At 41.7% G+C, this 20678-nt stretch overlaps 1 protein-coding gene across 3 annotated transcripts; it reads left to right on the top strand.

The window, feature by feature from the left end:
* The first annotated feature begins 2491 nt into the window (after positions 1-2491).
* LOC147893898 (glutamate receptor 3.1-like) lies at positions 2492-19446 on the top strand. Of its 3 annotated transcripts, none has more exons than XM_087386190.1 (6): positions 2492-3045; positions 3194-3305; positions 3402-3465; positions 18301-18332; positions 18444-18844; positions 19036-19446. In XM_087386190.1, the coding sequence occupies exons 1-6, from the start codon at positions 2722-2724 to the stop codon at positions 19321-19323; spliced, it is 1221 nt and encodes a 406-aa protein (XP_087242316.1). In that variant the 5' UTR covers positions 2492-2721; the 3' UTR covers positions 19324-19446. The 3 variants fall into 3 exon arrangements, with proteins under 3 accessions (XP_087242316.1, XP_087242317.1, XP_087242315.1); XM_087386191.1 differs by having other exon boundaries at positions 2494-3045; positions 3194-3465; positions 18444-18701; positions 18821-18844; XM_087386189.1 differs by having other exon boundaries at positions 2496-3045; positions 3194-3465.
* Positions 19447-20678: the final 1232 nt, after the last annotated feature.

Raw genomic sequence — 20678 nt, 5'->3', positions numbered from 1 at the left:
ATGAAAAACTAGTGTGCCATCATATTGGTTTCTTTTTTTATAAGAGGCATCTCGAGGCTGCCCTTTGTTTTGTGGGGGTGAGGGATGTTGGAGGGTGTTAGATTTTCACAGTAAGACAAGGGGCATCTTGTGGCTTTTTCTTTTTTAGGATGAGGTTGAGGTTGAGAATAAGAGGTATACAGCCCCCCACCTATTCTCCAGGTAGGTGCACCTAGTAACATAAGATGAGATGTATATTTTGTGCTTTGGGATTAAAGATCACGGGCATCCTATGCTATCTTCTCTTACAATCAGTAAAGTCCCAAAGAGACATTTATGAAACAATTTTAGGAAAGTGAAAAAAATCCAAAAGTGATATAATATTATTACATTGAGAGTGATTCTGAGGGATATTTCTCAAAGAAATTATTTTTCATCACTCTTTTTAGGTAATAATAGGGGTACAAAGGATGTGTATGAACAAGAAAATTTATGTTATGTGAAAGTGAATGAGTGACTATTCTGTGTATTTTTATGATAAAGGGGTCTAGTTCTCATGAAAGTTAAGTATAAAAACCTTGTTTCCTATAAATTTTTTTAAAAAAAGAATCTCTTAAAAAACATGCTCAGATAAACCTGCTCATAGGTTTTTTCTTGTACAAATGACACACCCCTCTAAGGTCCACAAAGGCAAATTAAAGTATCAAGGACAAGGGCCTTACAGAGCCAAGAAAATTGCCCCAATTGGCACCATGCTACTAGAGAGCCTGGATGGAGTACAATTTTTGACAATGATCAATGGCAGCAGACTCAAGCGCTACTACGACAACTCACATCTCATCCATGACAACTTGTAGCTCATCCACGACAATAATCAAGATTTGGGAGTCCCAAATCTCCCCTAGTTAGCACTAGATTGCTGCACGAGCACTCACTTGCATATGTTCGTAAACACTATAGGTAGGTTCAATCATACATGGGGTCCCGGAAGTGATGATTGGGTCCCAGGTGTCCTATGAACTCCCAACAATAAGCATATAGATAGTCCCTACCTAGTTGATAGGTCTCATGCACTCACATGTTTTTGCATAGGCGCTAATAGGTTTGCATCAATAAACCCTCTATAGCACTCTTTTATTTCTAGCTCTCAAAATATGAAAGGAATTCCCATATTTCACACCACACACATCATCCGAATGCATTTTCGTAAGAACTGTATGGGCACTGATCCACAATTCCATGACCAAGTTGTGGCGCCATGACGAATAGGAAGAGGATTCGACACAAAAGTCTAGAACCTCAGCATCGAGACCCCTCCACAAGTCAACAACCAACATCCTCTTCTCGACTGTGAAAGCAGGCATTTGTGGTGCAAAGTAACAGTCCTGAGGATGAGTCCTTACATACCCATCACAATGAGATGGGAACAAGAGTTGTACTAGTGTAGCCCAGGTCTCCTTCCATCTTCATAGTCATTGATGTGGCTAAGGCCTTGGAGCTTGTGTGGCCACCTACCTTTACATATAATCTCTCCACAGTAGCCCAAGCTTATCTCAATCAAAGAGAACTTGGAACCTTGTTTGATCGTGTACAGTCCTTGCAAGAAACTCTGACAATGAAAAAATACATACAGGACTTCGTCCGCTCATACCGCACTAAGGAGGACCAAGAAGACAGATATGGCACTATCACCGTCAGTCAGGAGCACCTGAATAGTTATCTCACTCAAGTAGTGATCCAGGAGGCTTTCTCACTTCCGCTTAATGGGCAACTATATCCCAAAAGGCCTATTGATGCAAAGTTTGAAGAAGTTCAACCTTTCCTCTCTCCTGGCACCCAAACACATAGGGATGGCATCTTACTCAATACAATCATAGAACCCATAGGGATGCCAGGAGAGAGGAAAGTTTGAAGAAGTTCAACCTTTCCTCTCTCCTGGCACCCAAACACATAGGGATGGCAACAACCGGGTGGGGAGGAATAAGGGGCAGGGGGACGAGGTGGTAGCAACCACCGGCGAGAGGGAGATGGGGTAGAAGAGAGGAGAAGTTGCCGGGAGGGAGGCGGGTAGCAACCGTCAGGAGGGAGGTGGGGAAGGAGTAGAAGCCATGCAAAGGAGGGAGGAATCGTGGAAGCTCGCCGTGCAGAGGCAGAATCGCAGAGGGCATTACTCACCTTAGGATATCAACCTCGCAATTTTTCATTCACAGTGTTTTGCCTTAGGATAACTTTTAATCACCCGGATTTTGAAGTAATGCTAATTGATTTTCGGGTTTTTCATTGGTTGGGGGGACATGTATATATTGACTTGAAGACGAGAGAGGCTTTGATTAAATGAGAAGTATATTTTACACAATTTCTTTTGTACCGACATCATGGGTTAGCTGACTCAGCATAGGGACACTTGACCAGTTGCCTTTGATACAGTTGTCGCTCCTCAAGCTGGTCGAGTGAACGTCGTGAATACAGACTTTTCGTATGATGTAGGATTCTATCGCATCTCACGACTTCTGGAGAAGGTCCACCGGCTGTACAAATTACTAATACATCACTGCTCTGCACAAAAAATTGTGTCCACCAATGTAGAGTGAAAAAGAATAGATCCCACACGCATGCGATTATACGGTGAAATGGTCCGGCAAAAGGATCTGTAAGCCCTGCAAAACATGCCTGAAACATTTACCGTCTCTGTTATCTGCGCAATCGGACTCCAAAGATACTCAACCTCCATCTCTTCGCTTAATGGGTTCCTCTGCTACTTTTGCTTTCTACCTTGTTTTCTCGTCTGGCCTTCTACTTTCCACAACTCCCGCAGACGCAACCTCTTCTGAACTCGGTGCAGACTCCGGTTATCTTCGCGTCCTTGTTCCTAACATCACTACCTATAAGCAGTTTGTAAATTGTTCCGATCCCTTTAATGTCACCGGATACTCCATCGAAGTCTTCAAGGCGGCTGTTCAGAATTTCTCCGAGTCCACAAAATTCAAGTTCAAGTGCTACAACTTCAGCTCGAACAAGACCGGCCCTGGATACAACGCTTTGATAGCTGAGCTCGCGTCGAACGAGGTACGTGCTCCACCTAGATGTTTCAAAATCTTCTACGCACACGGTGGGTTGGGTTCTTCATGCTGCCCTTGACTCTCAAGAGAGAGAACGGTATTGTTCCTTATCCTGCTGCCGGAAAAGATTATGGAACTATTGCTGTCTGCCGCAGAGCGAATACGATGCAGTTGTTGGAGACGTGACAATTGCAGCACAGCGGCTATCGATGGTGGACTTCAGCCAACCATACCTTCAGTCTGGAATTGTAATGGTAGTAAAGGCTGGTGGGCAACAACCTGCATATTCGCCGTGGACGTTATTCTTCGCACCTTTCACAGCAACGATGTGGTGCACCGTGATCGGATCGTTTGTGCTCACAGGATTGCTGATGTGGCTGTTGGAGCGCAACACTCACCCCCAACATGAAATGCAAACAGTCGGTTGGTGAGCCCGAACTCCCTCTTAACATCTTTCTGCAGTAGATCTTCAAGGCATAGTTGCTATGCTCGTCCCTTCTAATAAGCGCTCCCAAACTTGCTAAGAATCTTTGGAAAGTGGGTGTTTTTTGGCCTGCCCCTATGGGAAGGCCTTTGGGGGACTGGTGGACATGGGAAAAATAGGCATTTTTTGTTTTTTTCGGTTGTTCTAAATTCCCATTGGATGCTCCAAGTCTATTGATGATTTGGGGTCCCAATTTTATAACTTTTTGGGCCATTCCAATTTTGTTCGCATTTACTCATTTCTGCACACTCTTAATCTCCTTCTCCTTCGAGCCTCCAAATTTATGGCTTTCCAGCTCTCTCTGCGCATTTCACTCTGGTAGGGGCAAGCCTTATGAATGATATTTATATCATTCACCTTGTTTAACTAATCTGAGAGATCCTTTGCTTTTGGTCAAGTTGGCCAAATTAAAAGAAGTCTTCAATGAATTATATGTTAAGTGTTAAGTAGATCCATCCCGCAAGGCAGCTATATCGAGAAAGAAGATAGCACTCTGTTCTTTAATTGTGAGCTTGAAATTGAATATCGAACGTGAGAGTAAATGTTGTTGTGTTAGTTAATTGGAAAATCATTTTGCATTTTGCACATAGGAGTGTGCATTTATTAACAAGTAGCAATATGAATGACTTTTGTCATTCATAAGGCCTGCCTTGTTGTAGGACTAGTGAAGAAAAACTAGAATTCGTTCAATCTACAACACGAATTTGATCTCCAGCTTTCTGCTACGGTGTAAGGAAAATAGCTACAATAAAGGATGCGAGGCCTTTGGCAGCTAAATGCTCGTTGAACGTGGAGAGATGCTCGCTGATTAGACCAGTCCAAAAATGATAACATTTCTTGGAACTAAGAAAATCAATAATTAGGAATTTCCCATCTCTAACAATTGATTTTGTTAATAAGGCCTCCTTTCAGGACATGCCAATAACCATAGGTTTTGAGGTGAGAGAGTTAGCACGCTTCCTCTCCAAATGTTATAAGAGTAAGAAGTGTGTCCTTCGTTGTGGACGCGCAATAATTTGCGAAAGTGAGCTTGGAATTCAATATTACATATGTGAGAATATGTTGTATTAGATAGTCAGATAACACTTTGCATTTGCACATAGCACTTTGCATTTAGCACATAACCACACATTTGTGTGTGGAGAGAGTTGGCACGCTTCCTCTCCAAAAATTATAAGACCAAGGAACGTGCCTTTCCTTGGGTTCATAGCACTTTGCGTTCAACACATAACTTGAAATTGAATATTGAAAATGAGAGTAGATGTTGTTATGTTAGATAATTGGAAAGCATTTCACATTCTTTACATAACACTTTTCATTTAGAACATATTCACATGTTTGTGTGGGGTAGACTTGACACATAGTTACTCTAAAAAAAAGGCTCGTATTCAAAAAAATCTTATGCTCCTCCTTTTGAGCGAATTTCAAGAAGCTTAGCAATGCCGTTATGCTTCTCAAGCTCAAAGATGAGAAGCGATAGAAGCTATTTGTTGCTCTACGGACAAAGGGCCTTGTGCACCATAAACTTCCTATAGATATGATGTAGTATCCTCAAAATCGAATATGTCCAGCGTCTGGCGCTTAATATCCTTCTCTTTGAGGTCCTTGGTGGGATTGGTAAGGTTGAAGATCACATAGCACAGAGTCACCCATTGGGAGGCATGACAGACACATACCAAAATGTTTTTATCTCATGAAATCCCCCAAAAGAGTCGAACAGAAGTGAGCCCTTATGCTCTGATTGGAAGCTTGAATCTTTGTTGGTACTTGCTAGAAAATTTCTTGCAAGATGGCAAAAAAACATGGACCATCAACACACTGTGACCTGATTTATCCATACCTCCCAGCTAGTTTGCCAAGAGATGAACCCACCTTTTCATAATTTTCTTGAAGTTCACTTCTCCTCTAAAAAGGTGACCAATTTCAAAGCAATTAGAAAATAGAAGTAGGAGGGGTTCACAATCCCCAAACACGGAGCTAGCACTACCCAAGAAAGAAATATTTACATGGCAAGGACAATGGATGATCTAACTAACAAGAGAAAGTCTCTAGACCAACATATAGATAGGAACGGAGATGCATACTGGATCCCAAGCGAGGGGGTGAATAGAGACAAAGTCCAAAAATCCCTCAAGGGGATGAAAGGCAAGAAAGGTTAGGGAATATGGAGCTGCAAAGATTTTCCACATCGTTGGGCAAAGGATGTGATGCATATTGAGAGAGAGAGAGAGAGAGAGAGAGAGAGAGAGAGAGAGAGAGAGAGAGATGTACTTGGCAAGGGAAGAGATATGGAGTGGAGACGATGACAGGAAGCTTTACATGCACAACTAGAATCACTCTCCAAATCAAAATGGCAATGGTGCAAAGAACAAAACAAGACCAGGAATGAACAAGCATTCAAAGGAGCCATATCGATCACTTGCACCTATACTATGACTATGGAGGTCCTCTTGGAGATTGGCAGATCTTCTAGAGGAACTTTAAACTCTCTTTAATGACGATAAGGAGTAGTACTCATGAGCTGTCGGGTGGAGCCATGGAGGGATCTCGGAGGGATGAGGTGCTATTCAGGGAGTGGAGCTACTAGGGGACATAAAAATTGATATAGAAGTCGCATGGCAAGATGAATTATTAGCAGCTAGTGCAGTGCCTTCTCTCTCTCTCTCTCTCTCTCTCTCTCTCTCTCCAAATTATAATATTACTATCCTTCCACTCGTAGACCTATTTCATAGCTTTCTTGTTTGAGTCCCCTATACAAGACAAGGTGGCAAAACCTATTTCATAGCTTTCTTGTATTGAGTCCCCTATATAAGGCAAGTTAGGAAAACCACTATGGCCCTACTTTTAAAGGAATTAAGAGTAGGCGAGCCACCAATTAAATGCTTAAAAATGATTAGCTAGGCAACATTGTGGGATGAGTGAAAATTTGTGGTCTTGTTCAGCCACGTGTCATGCTATTTTTACAAGTCATCGATAAAATAAGCAGACACTATAAGAGAGAGAGAGAGAGAGACAAATGCAATCCTATCCAATAATAGGTCCCCCAAATTGAAAAGAGTTAAGGAGGTCGGTCCATCAGGGCTACCCCCTGGCACGACTTTTGTTTGTGATTGGGTATGTGCCCCTGATCCACATGATTAAGCGCGATGTCAAAGCTGGCCTTATCAAAGGAGCCACCGTTGTAGGAACTACGTGAACGATTATGTTAGAGATGTACCGCTATTGGTTGATGAAAATTATACCTATCGGTGTATCTCTATGAATCTGGATACTTAAACAATACTCAGCATTGCCATTATCAGTCATTTCAAATTCCAGGGCAAGTTGCATTTTAGTTTGACAAAGAAAATCATAATTATTGCTTACAAGAAGGAGGTCATCTACATAAAGACCAAGGAGACAATATGAATTTGACACCCGTTTGAAATAGATGCTAGCAACTGCTATCAAAATGTGAGCTCATGAATCCCATTTCATAGAGATATTGTTTAGCCTCTGGTACCATACTCAAGGGGATTGCTTCAGGCCATAAAGACTTTTGAGTAAAAGACACATCCGTTGTTCATGACCCACCTTTTCATACCTAGGGGCTACTTCATATAAACTCGTTGAGCTTCAGGGACAACACCATTAAGGAAAGCAGTCTTGATGTCTATCTAGTGTAGGAATAGACCTCTTGTAGTGTTGAGGGCAACGATTAGGCAAAGTACACCACAGGCGTGTTTGTCTCTAAATAGTCAACACCTTATATAAATGTGAGAAACCACAAGCCACAAGTTGTGCCTTGAAGCGGGAGAGAGATCCATCGGCTTTGTACTTCTTCTTTAACAACCACTTGGAGCCTATGATCTTCTTATGGGTAGGGGATCTACAAGCACCCAAGCTCGGTTCAGACTGGCATTAGTCATTGTGGAGCTTCGGGTGAATGTAGAGCTTGATGAAGGGGAATGTGATCGAGTGGTTAATTGGATGAGATTCTACATGGACAATGGCCAATGAGTATTCTGAGTCACGGAATTGGGGACTGTATGTTCCTCTTGTGGAGCGTGTCGATCGATGCTGCATGGATACAATTGGGGACAACATGAGGTCTTACACTTCATCAGTTGGGGACAATATGAGGTCTTGCTCTTCATCAATTGTTTCTTCAAAGGTAGGGTACGTGAGAGCATCACGAAAATCATGGTCCTGATTTGGATTAGAAGAAAAGTCATCTCTAGGGGATGGATTGGACATGACAAGGCAACGTGAGGTAGGGGGCTAATCAATTTGCATTGTCATTCGATCTTTGGTTTTGGGACACCAATGTGTAACCTAAGGAGTGGCCGGGGTCCAAGGTGGTACTAGAGACGATGGAAGAGGCCGTGGGGGCAAGGGAGGAGGTGTTACAGGCCCAACCATGGGCAACTCCTCATCGGTGCTTTGAACGAGTTGTTGTTGCTCCGAATCATAGAACCTCTCTACCAAGATAATGTGTGGAATGTCCTTTGAAGATTACATTCCTTGAGTAAAACACTTGATGCTTTACTAGATCATACAGACGATAGGCCTTCATGCCTAGAGGACGTCCATAGCCAATGAGTATACATTCTCTAGTTTTATAGTCCAATTTGTGCCTGTGCTTATCTAGAATGTATTCAAATGCTTTGCATCCAAGCACCCACAAATGCTCGATGTTGGGACAATGATTGGTCCAGGATTCAAAAGGAGTGGTGGATTTATTGTGACACATGGTTGCAATATTATGAATGTATATTACCATCATGACCACCTTGCTCCATAAGCTTTTGGGAAGCTTGGAGTCTGCAAGTAATGTTTGAGTGCCTTCCATGATGGTTCAAAATTTCTTCTTGGCCATAGGGTTTTGCGATGGGGTATCCGGTATTGTTTTCTAGTGCATGATGCCTTCTGATGCACAATAGTGGGCAAATGCATTTCAGCAATACTCTCTTCCTCCATCCATGTGAAGCACCTACAGGGGATGAGATGTTTGAATGGTCGCCATCTTGTGGAATTCCTGGAATTTTGCAACCGTCTCCTTATTTTGGTGAAGTATGAGTAAGTGAAGGTGTTGAAATTGTTGATGAACATGAGCAAATAGAACAGACCTCCCAAGGACCTGGTTTGCATAGGTCCACACAGGTGAAAGTGGACCAATTGAAGCATTCGAGTGGCATGTATACCTTCAAGCCACGTCTCCAAGTGTTTCTTTCCCAAGCCCCGAGACACAGAATTCACAGAAGGTGTAGACAATTGGGATTCTGGCGGGGATTCCATCGACCAAGTGGAAGCATGCCAATTAGGCGAGTGCCTAATAGTTTATGTGCCCCAAGCACCTATGCCACATGTGGGCCTCACCTTCAATTGTCATTGCTAGAGAGGCATGAGTGGGATAAGTGCCAACCCCTAGTGGATATAGGCCATTGACTAGGATGTAGTTGACTGGAGTGAAGCTTGCTAGGTCCCTTGATTGGATGAGGTAGTGGTCAAGGCAGTGATCAAGGCAAAAATCTAGAGAGAAACCTTGCTTCATGAATGCCGCCACTGAAAATGAGGTTCTTGCATAATGTTGGAACCAGGAGCGTGTGTTGGAGGGCCAAGTGTCACCCATCGAGCAAGGAGAGTAGGACCTTGCCATGCCCTTTGGTCAACAGGTGGCGATTGTCACCAAGGTACACCGGAATGGGTTTTGTATACATTTGCAGACTGGAGAACCAATGACACCTTGAGGGCATGTGGTGAGATGCCTCAGTGTCAAAATACCAAGAATTTTACGTGGCATCCTTTGGTTTGGAGAGTGTGTCTAATAGTAGAGAAGTGTCTGGAGTGTTCCATGTCTATTGGGTATGCCTGCATGCATGGATTTGGGAAGTGCCTTTGATTTTCGCAATGGACCTTTTGGTTTGGATGTGGTTGGGGTGCATTTCTAGATGAGACAACATGTGGCAAGGGGAGAAGTGGGGGTTGTCTAGAGGAGGATGTAGGATTCTATTTTCCTCAATGGAAATTATTCCGATGGAAGTTCCACAAATTCCTCTAGTTTTTGCTCTATGTGAAGAGTGTAGTCATTGCTTTGGGTTGTGAATTGACAAGATCGTTGTTTCTCCTCATTGCATCTTCTTGCAATATCTTACCAAGGAGAGTTGGCAATGTCAACTGGGTCAGGTTGCTCTAAGTTGCTACAAATGCACGCCATGACGAAGGAAGAGTGGCTATGAGCATGGTGACTTGCTAGAGAGGAGGAATTGTAAGGCCCATGTTAATTGTTTCATCTAGCATAGTTTGCTAATGATTCAAGAATTCCCACACAAAGTCAGTTTCTAGCAAGTTCATCAGGCGTCAATGCACGTGGACCTATTGGTGTGGCCATATGTGCTCTTCAATTTATCCCATATTGCTTTTGCAGATTTGAGGAAATGTACGAGTTGAATTTAGGTGTCACCACCCACAATGGAGTATAATGTCTGATCTTGTCTTTGAAATTCCTAGTGTCCAGGCCTAATGCATATGCAGGAGTGTGATGCTTGGATTGATAGAGGTATCATCAATGAGGTATGAACAAGCAACATCTCCATATTTATGGACCACAAGCGATATTTCATGTTAGATAGCTTCTCTATCTCATACACCTGCCTCATTAGATTGTTGGATGACACCATTGGAGAGGGAGCATAAGAATGAGGTAGGTAGAAGGGAAAGTATTAGGCCCAAAAGTGAGTGGATGGATTAGCTGATACCATGTAAGGACTACGTGAACTAGAAGAAAGAGAGAGAACTGTGCAGAAAGAGAGAAGAAGAGAGACTTCAAGAGACACAGAGAAAACAAGAAATGAACGCAAAGTGAAATGTAACATTCATATAGAATTATTATTCAGTTACAGCCAATGCAGGAGCATGGAGTCACGCATAACACATCATGTTATTGCCTTAAGCTAACCAAGCTAGAGATTTGGGCTTATTTATTCTTGACAACCCTTCCCTTGGGTCAACATCTCTGTGCACATCTATTCATCGATGATATCAATAGAAGATAGGGAGAGAGTGTCTGATCTTCTTAATCTCTTGAAGAGGTTCTGCAGAGAATCAGGATCCTAGTGTAGCTGCGCCAAAACCTTCGTTTAAAGGACCGAATGTGCTCCCCTCTTGGCTCAAGGATCTGTAGATCATTCGGAGAGGCAAATTACTAGATATCTCAGAGCCACACTTAGACTAGGGCTAACAGTTCATCAACATTTCAATTGGTTCAAAGAGAGAATCAAGGTGAAGCTAAGGGCATGGCATGGCCTTTGCCTTGGTTGGAATGCAAGAATTCTGATTATTCGCACGTTCTATCCTCCTCTACATAAACATCTAGGGTTAGAGGAGGATGAATCTCTGCCATTAGATCCTGGCCTTTTCTTAGTGGTAATCTATCGATACACATTAATTTTCCCAATGAAGCCCACGATGCAAGTAACTCAAGTGTTTGTCAAACTCTCTGTCAATCTATCATAGCATGGCATACTTTTTAAAGATTTACATTCCAACCCTTAGATGTACCTTGTTATCTAATGGTCTCAAGATGGTGCACATCGTGAGCCCTAGGATTTGTTTTAGATCTATGGTCTACAAATGGTGCATATCGCGAGCTTGTGGATTTGCTTTTAGATTTAACGGTCTGTAAATCACGACATGACAAAATTTTTGTGGCTCTTGGATTTAGCTTCAGATCCAATGGTCTATAAATGGTGAATATCATGGCCCTTGGATCGAGATTTGAATGGACGCTCTCACCATTGGGTCAAAGTCTTCGATTTAACTTGCCCATAATTACACTAACCATGGGTGAGCCCATCCCTCCAGCCCTCCACAAGGGGCAGTGGAGGATTCCAAACTGGAAAGTTCCTAGAATCTAGCTCATGGCTGCTCATGGCCACCACTGGCTGCTCATCAAATTTTGGGCACTTTTTAGCTCGGAATTGCCCATTCCCAAGTACAATATATCTTAGTATCTGGAATTTCGCAAAGTGTCACTGGTCAGAAGTTGAGAGACTATTGTGTTCCTTTTTGTGGGTAGAGGAGCGTAATAGAAGACGAATGCATCATATCCCTTGGGAGCCCCTCAAAGCTCTAAAGTTGCAAGGCAGAATGGGCCTTCCCAACATCATGGTATGTAGCACTGCCTTGCTTAGTTAGTGGCTCCCTCATGTATTGGAGGGCCACTCTCCATGGACAGTGATCATTAGGGCATTCGTGAAAAATGGAAGAAGCAACGAGGTGGGAGCTTGGCTAGGACTTTTCTAGTATGACCACATCTACTCAGGGTTCCCTCTCAAGACTGTTGGTTCATATTTGATTGCAGGGCTCAATTCTATGGGGAAGGCATGCACAGGTTCACTCACATGGAAATGCTAGGACGGCCTTAGGGGTGATTCAACTTTGCTCGAAAGTATATCATTGTGTGTCACTTTCAGGAAAGAACCATTCACCATGCATGATGTTGCAAGAGCCCGCAACAAAGGTATTAGGATTGGGAGGATCTCTAGAATCTTGCAAATTTGATTGGCTACCCTTGGAACTCATTTACGACAATTGGTTTGCCTTGAACGTCTAGGAAACTGATCTCCTTAGAGTAGTCATGGAGCGAATTCTCAATGCTTGGCCTTCTAACTATGTTGTTTCTACCAATTGGAGGGTGAATCAATGGCAAATAGGTAAGACTTGGCTCACAAAAATCTTGATGACGTTGGTCTATTGCCATCTACTCTACAGGACCAGGCACATATTCTAGATTTGAATTAGAAGTGGAACATATGTAGGGGTCCAGCATGGTGGAAAAAATGCTTCAGAAAAACTTGGAAAGGGTGTGTGGCGAGGAAGGCCAACTTTTTGCTATGGAAAGTCCTCCACAAATGGCTTTCGATTTGGGGAAGACTCTCGAAGTATATCTCAATCTCCCCCAGTGTGCCTGCTCTATGAGAAGTCGTTTGAGACACCTTTTTGGTAGATGCACAATTTCTAGGGAAATTTGGAGGCAAGTAGAGGTGACGATCAAGAAATCCAGCCTTATGGCCAAGTTCTTTACTGCATCGAGGTGGAGGCTAGTTTTGAGTGGAGAGGCTTCCTTCCTCTCGTTGACCCTGCTGGCCATATATTTGAGCAGTTGTCATGCTTGCTCTATGGGAAATTCGTGGACTTTTGTCTATCAGTTGGGGTGGGGTATAGAGAATCAATGGTCTTGGCTAACCTGAAAGATTTGGGGTGGCTATTAGGGATAAGGATCCCCTAATCAGTTGAAGTTTGCTAGTGATCTGAACTTGTCTACAAGGCTAGTATCTACATTCCTATCACTGCTTGCAGCATAGGCCGAGGGCTAAAAATCCTTGTCATTCGGCCATTTTTTTGGATCAAGGTCTTCTTTTGGGGGCTCAAGGGATGCACTACTATATAACCCTATGTATCACATGCATTCAAGGGGTGTTTAAAAACCCCCTCAACTAAAATTTTCCTCCCAATAAAATCACCCCTCTTTACTTATGAACTAACAGAATTTTTCCCTGAAGTTGAACTAAATAACCCCTCCTGTTATTATAATCCTATTAAAATTTTTCCAAAAGTTGAATTAAAATATTCCTACTTTTGAATGCACGTGGTCCACTAAAATTTTGTGTTGGGAGCCTGACCAACCCGATAATATAATTGGCATTTTCCAATTTTTTAAAAAAAGTCTTAATGAGTGGAAAATGAAGGAGGGGAAGGGTCCTAAAGGAAAATCTAAAGAAGGTTACAACATCTCTCTTGTTATGAAGGGTGGACCCCCCCCTTACCTCTTATTTATGAGGGTAAGAACTCAAAACCCTTCTAGACTAGGACATCTCTGTATTTATGAAGGGAGGACCTCTTATTTATGAAGGTAAGAACTTAAAACCCTTTTACCACATATCTTCATGTAGCCTAGTGGAAACATCCTAAGAGTAAGTAAATTATATAAATAGGATGTCTTGAGTTCAAATCCCCCCTTTGCATGAAATTTTTAAGATGATACCCTACCTTAGCTTCGTTGGGCTATCTCTAACTTTTCGCCTAAGAAATCGCTTGAACCTCTATTGAAAAACAAGGGCTTTTTAATTAGGTCTTTCCTAGATCTAAGTGTGTGTGTGTGTGCATGCACATGCACGTGCACGTGCATGCATAGATGCATGCGTGTGTGTGCACGTGCATGTGTGCATGTGCGTGTGTGTGTGCGTGTGCACATGCATGTGCATGTGCATGTGTATGTGCATGTGTGTGTGCATGTGCATGCACGCGTGCATGTGTGTGTGCATGTGTGTGTGTGTGTATAACATACATACATAAATATATTTATATTTATATGCATATATATGTGTATATATATTAGGTGAGAGAAAAAATGCCCAAAAAATAACTCCCTCCAAGTGAAAGAATTCAAAAATGTATTAATTTATGGAAAATGAAGGAGGGGAGGGGTAGAAAAGGAAAGGGGTGGGGTAAAGAGGAGAGTGATTAAGGAGTAAGTCCCCTATTTATGAGGGGCCCTCCCCTCTTATTTAAAAGGATCATATGTAAAACCCTTTTACTATTTGTCTTTCACAACATCTCATGTAGCCTATTGAAAAGACCCTATGAGTGGGTAAAGGATGGAGCTCATGTTCCTCCTTTGCAAGAAATTTTAAGTTATCCTTTAAACTTGTACTCTGTTGTGCACCACCTCTGGTCTGGTTCACTTCTTGCACATCTTTTGATATATGCTGCTTCTTGCATGCTCCACTTAGTGCACCACTTGCCTTCCACCTTGACCATGAGTTTCTTGCATTTTGGTGCAGGGGTTAACACTTGCCTAAACATAGCTTGGACTAAGTCCTCATGGTCTGAATCTCAAAGGAAACTCAGGGCTAGTAGGGACCAATCTTAAAGGTGCAAAATTTAGGAGCCTTGAGTGTCACCCACGAAGTGATTATCAAGGGGGGGTTACTACACCGCACATGATGTGAGGTTGCTAGTGATCTTGGTGAGACAAGCTGGGACCATGATATTGGCACTGGGTGCATGAGATTGTAGGTGATGTCTGGCTGTGTTGGTGATCATGGGGGGCAGAAGTGATGGGCTTCATAAGGAGGAATGGGACGGTCGGCAGGTCACATCCATAGTTGTGACCTTGGGTGGCCAAGGATATATGGCATTGATCTCAATGGGTGCATCAGGGTAGATCGACCGCTCCTCCTTCCATTGCTCAAACACATGAACAACATGATTCCCAAGTGTGCGAACTTTAGTTGGACGTGTTGAGGTCCATGATACATGAGTTCCACCCATCGTTCCTCTTTGTACTTGACCCTCTTTGAGCCCTCTTCTTCTATGCCACGGTCTTCTACTTCATGTCATGAGCATGCACCATGTGGTTCTACAAGCTCACTATGGCCAGCAAATAGGAGAAAGGTATGGTACCCTCACTTTGGGTACTACTCTCAGCAATGTATACCATATAGGAATACTTTCTTGATTTGGGATGACTTTGAGTTTATTTTCTAAGAGGGGGAGGTCTTGGGAGGGCAAACTTGTAATGAAAGAGGGAGGGGCTTCCAACCCCATAGGTAAACGAGACTTTCTCGAGAGGAGTTTGCTTTTGACTTGGAGAGGCTTGGACTAGTGGCGGAGAGGGCTCTTGGGATCCATTCCTATTTAGTTAGGGTTGGTGCTCAAGGGGAATAGAAATTGCTATTCGAGATGATGTAGCAAGGGATCTATAAGCTCCCTATAGACTGCCAAGGCTACAAGGACAGAAGGGGCTCGGATGCTAAGAGCTGTAACTAATCCAATTAATTTGTAGGGAGTTATGGGATCGAGACCAAGGTGATGTTGTCTCGTGATGTAGTCTCTTGTTGGGTCCCTTATTGGACCGGCAGGGATGGTCTGGGTACAAGGGTAGCTCCTTGATGATCAATTGATTGCTGGGTGTGGCTTGCTTCTTGCTCAGGGACTCTCATCACACTATGCGTGCTGGTCTATTGCTCTTGGGGTAGTAGGCTGCTCATTGTTGCTGTCGAGTGCTGCAATCTTCCCTAGGCTGTAGGGTTGATGGAACCTTGGGGACAAAGAGGTGCACCGCATGTCGGGACGCTGTACCTATTGTGTTGAGAGTGAATGCTGCAAAAGTACACAAAAGTGTGCTCCTACTTTCTAATGAGCCTACCTGCGCACATGCCCTTGGAATTGGGCAATGAAGTTGTTGTAAGAACAGGGTGGCCCAATCCACTATTCTGCTACCCTCGGCTAGGATTGTTTTGGCAACGAAGGCCCTTGGCTTATTTTTGATGCTCTTCTTCAACCTGATTTATTCAAAGAGGAAGTGAAAGACGAACTGCACTGACTCATCCAAGATGTGACTGATCAGATAGCTTTGCAATGAGGAGAAGTTCCTAGGGTGGAAGTATGTATTGCACTTGTAAATGAACACTGTGGGGGTGCTTCTTGTTGGTGAAGCACAGCTCAAAAGCTTCCTCAATCAAGTTCCTAATTAGGACCTTTCAATCATCCATGATGAAGGAGTTTCATCCAGACTGACACTTGTATATTTTGATTCTTGTTTTTTATAGTGACGAAGGGCACTGTCTCATATACCATGGCTAATGAGTCTACCACATGTGTGTTCTACTTAGGCTTCTCTACAAATTGCCTTGCCTGAAGAACTCGTGGCAATATGGGCTAGCTATAATAGCTACTTCATTGTTATACTAACCTTCAGATCCCAAAAGGTTTCCCATGCACTGGTGGCCTCATTGCTTGGCCCATCTCTTAGATTGATTCTTAGTTGGAGCTCCGGTGTCGCACTTGTAGCTTGCTATGGTCTGTGGGCTTGCATGGTCTTTTGTTCGTAGACTTGTCGGATGCTCAAGGCTGCTTTTCGGTTCAAACTCTACTGCAATGGATTTGCCTTGCTATCTTGGCCATGGCTTCTATTTATTCCTCTCAATTTATGTCTTTGGCTCAAGGTTGTGCCTTTTGTTTTTCGAGGGCTTGTCCTTATGAGTGAGTCACCACATTGGCATCGGTTGTTGCATCATGTACTTCTGCAAGTATTGCACGACACTCCACATCAGAATCCACTTCTTGTCTTTCAAAATTGTTGCACATTAGCTTAATGTGCTCTTGCCAAAGCTTGCACATGGTTCTCTTCTTCACAGAAGAAACACTTGACCCTTGCCTTCATCTTATCTTGATTTCGTCAGGGCCCAAGTTCATCACGGTTCTTTTGTTAAAATTTGGCCTTGTTCCCTTCCTTGGCCTTGCATTTTACTTTTTGGAGATTTTGGGAACATTATCACATGAGTGAGTCCTACCACTAAGCTATAGAGTATTATAAGTTTGTTATAATAAAATTATAAGGGGTAGTCAATAGAGCGAGCGAGAAAAAGCGAGCGACAATTAGTTGAAGTGGTTGGAAAATCAAGCAAGCAAAGAAAGAATCTAAGTTTTTTATAAAATAATTGCTTGAAGTACAAAGTATTCAAAAAGGTGGTTATGTGTCACAAAATTTATATTCTGATGCACACAAGTTTTTTAGATGGTGCAAAAAGGCATGATATTCATCTAAATCATGCCTTGTCATTTGATTTGATATGTAACATTATGCCATTTATATTTGATAATCAAAAGATGCAGGGATGTTAAAAACTCATCTTTTGGGCCAAAACAATCAAATGTTGACATCTTGCCAAAATATAGGGATGTGAAAATGTCCTCTTTTGGGCCAAAACAGGGAGCGCGTTAAATGTCCTCTTTTGGGCCAAAACGTGCTCCCTGTTTTGGCCCAAAAGAGAACATTTTCACATCCCTGTATCTTTTGATTTACAAGTCCAAACGGGGTCATGTTACATATCAAATCAAATGGCAAGGCGTATCTTAGATGATTATCATGTCTTTATGCAACATCTATTAAAATTTAATGCACCAAAAAATGAATTTGTTGCCAATTTGCTGCATTAGTGGGAGGTAAGAATAAATCATTAGGGAAGGATTTTTTTGTAGTAACAAAGAAACATGGGTTTTGTTCCAAGAGTGAACAGAGTTAAAAAACCTAAGCATTTACATATGCATGGAATCTAGACTAATCCATGCAAGGAGTCCTTGGAAAGATGATCTCAATTACTCTAGTGGAAAGAGAGAACTTGATTACAGTAGGGTTTGACTTTGATACAAACAATGACTTGGAAGTTAAACATACAAACTGTCTCATGGATGATGTGAAATTAGTGTTAATGGCTTTAAAGTTATATGCATGTTTAACCTTCTGGCATTGAGGGAACATATGCACTTTTGAATAAGTTATTATTTTTTGCTACTAAAATGGGGGATTTATAAATCTTTTATTATTTTTTATCGCTCGCTTTTTTTGGCTTGCTCGCTTTTTGTCGCTCGCTTTTTGGTAATCCTCAAATTATAAGTGCTCCCTCAACTTTAATGCACTTCATGAGTGGTCCCCCTCCCCAATCTCAAGTCCCTCTCTCTTTAATTCCCCTCCCCCTCCCCCCTTTATTCCCTTCCCTTATCTCTTTCTCCCCCCCTTTATTAATCCCTTCCCTTGCCTTATCTCCCTCTCCCCCCCTTTATTAATCCCCTTCCCTTATGTTATCCCAAAAATTAGCCCTCCTCCTCGCCACTCTCAAACAAATTAATTAATAGAACCCCGAAATCCTCCATGGGGGGCCTATTTAGGACCTTAGTGGAACCTTAATACCTATTCCACGTTGCCTCTTATGCAGTCCTTTCTTTATCTTGCAGGTTTGTTGCAGAAGCATTGATTTTGTTGCAACGTAAGTAGTGATGAATAACCATTCAGCTCGTGTCTATTATGTGATTTCTAAACTCTTGCAATCCATGGCAACCGATTAGTCATGTTTGGACAATTTTGACTATGTTTTCAGGAGAGTCGATAAGAAGCCCACTAGCACGGTTTCTTATGGTTGTCTGGGTTTTTTTCGTGGTCCTCCTCGGTGCTAGCTACACTGCAGCTCTGAGCTCCTTTCTCACTGCTGCGAAGCTTTCTACAACGATACAAGACATCGAGACCCTTAAGCAAAACAGCGTTAAGATTGGCTACCGAACAGGATCTATTGTTGAGGATTACCTCACCAAGAGATTTCAGATACCAAAAACAAACCTTGTATCACTACGAAACCCAAGTGAGTTTAAAGGCAATCTAACGGATGGCATAGTGGCCGCAATTGTTGATGAGCTTCCATATGTGAATGTTTTCCTATCTTCATTGTTCCCTTGTGATTTTGAGGTGGCTGGTGAGCAGATGACAAGCGAAGGATATGGTTTCGTAAGTGTTCTCATCTTCCAATGTCATATCCCGACGAATTTTTAATAAGCAATTCTACGTAAAACTTCAGGATTTTTCCATCAAAGCAAACGCATTTTCTTTTACTCTTCCGTGTTTTTTTAAAGGACTTCTCTGTCAATGCTTCCATGGACTTTCCAAGCAACGTGCTCATGTGCTTGAGCAATTTCCAGGCTTTTCAAAAAGGGTCGAAGTGGACGGCAGAAGTCTCAAAAGCCATTCTAAGGCTTTCAGAGAGCGGGCAGTTAAGCCTTCTGCAAAGGAAGTGGAACTTAGACGCAGAACGATGTTCTCCTTCGACGCAATCCACTCAGATAACTTTCAAAAGCTCGTTAGTATTGTTTATTCCACTTGCGCTGACGTCTCTCACGTGCCTCACGATACATTATGCAAAAAGGTGGCTGCATCCTAGTGATGACCCTCGAGTGCTTGAAGTGGAGATGATGCCCAAATTCTTATAAAGTCGAAGTGGAGAAAATCTATACCATAGCATTCTTCCTTTGGCTATGAATGCCCACATTCAAGGGTTCAATATAACTTTGTGTCAACAATACTTACAATAATGAGAAATGAGGTTGGGGCTTTCGAGTTTTATGGTTTTTTCTTAAACTAATGCTAAAAGTAATTGGTGAGCACTCCTTGACTATAGGGGTAATTTAGCAAAGTCATGGCATGATTTTCCATATGTTTTTTTCATTTCTAAAAACTTGTTAGCTTATTCCTTTCTTTTGAATTCTAGCCTATATCATAAGGAATTTTAGACTAATGCCTATATAGGAATTTGGTGTTCAACTAGGAAATTTGAGCATATTTCCTAGATAAAAAGAGGAATTTTCCCCTCTTCATCTAGGAAATTCTTTTTCCTATATAGACAGCCAATGCCATCTTGGAAATTTGTCATGTAATATGGAGAATCAAGTGGATTCTATGTTTTCTATCTAGGAAATGACCTCTTTTTTTCACAGCAAATTGTATTTCCTATATAGATCACTCAATGCTATATAGGAAATGTGACATCCCATATGGAGAATCAAATGATTTTTCTATTTTCTATATAGGAAATATGGTCTCTTCTAGGAAATATGTACTTTTATATGGATAATCAAGGGGATTCTCTGTTTCGTATATTAGAAATTAGCAAGACTGCATGTTTTGTATTGCAATTACCTACATAGGAGGAGTTTTTTGTGTAAGAAAGACTGTTGAATATTCCATATAAAAAAATATTTGTATATTAAAAATGAGCATGTACGTAACAAGTGTGGATCATTGTAATTTTAATAAGATATCTAATGCAGGCTAATTACATATTCTTTAATTTTAGAACACTATATTTCTTCTATATGGAGTCTAAATAAAAGTGACAATGAGAAGTACATGCACTTATTTTTATTCCAAAAAAATTCTAAGGTTTCTCCATTTTGTAATTGAAAAATATAATAATGTTAATCTAAATTGTCAAATGCATAGATAATTATAATATGCTATGTAATTTAAAATTAATGTCCCAAATTAGAAGTACATGTGCAATGTTAAGTTGATAAGGCACTATCGTCTCATGTTTTCTAAGGTAAAACTATATCTCAAGGGAAATTTTTGCCAATAGAGGGTGAATAATCCCTTTAGCCATGAAATACACAATGTGTGATGTCAAATGTAATATTTTGGTGTAAAAATCAACTATCTCATGCACACAATGATAAAATTATAACTCAAAATCAATGCTCTCTAACATAAGATAAATATTATTTATTAATAAATATATGAAGTTGATTAAACTAATTACAAATTATGAGATGTTTATTTCCTGTAGTAG

The sequence above is a fragment of the Dipteris shenzhenensis genome, chromosome 15 (genome assembly GCF_047967505.1).
Source record: "Dipteris shenzhenensis isolate YYH24624 ecotype China chromosome 15, Dip_SZ_1.0, whole genome shotgun sequence".
Lineage (NCBI taxonomy): Eukaryota > Viridiplantae > Streptophyta > Polypodiopsida > Gleicheniales > Dipteridaceae > Dipteris > Dipteris shenzhenensis.
Note: the sequence above shows the minus strand (reverse complement) of the source record. Positions and strands in the feature narration are given on the sequence as shown.

Bases quoted from the DNA above. Each gene is read 5' to 3' on its own strand.
- LOC147893898 (XM_087386189.1), top strand. From the start codon at position 2,722: ATGGGTTCCTCTGCTACTTTTGCTTTCTACCTTGTTTTCTCGTCTGGC. The intron at 3,466-18,300 runs GTGAGCCCGAAC...TTTATCTTGCAG, and splicing joins GAAATGCAAACAGTCGGTTG to GTTTGTTGCAGAAGCATTGA. The intron at 18,845-19,035 runs GTAAGTGTTCTC...AGCAATTTCCAG, and splicing joins CAAGCGAAGGATATGGTTTC to GCTTTTCAAAAAGGGTCGAA.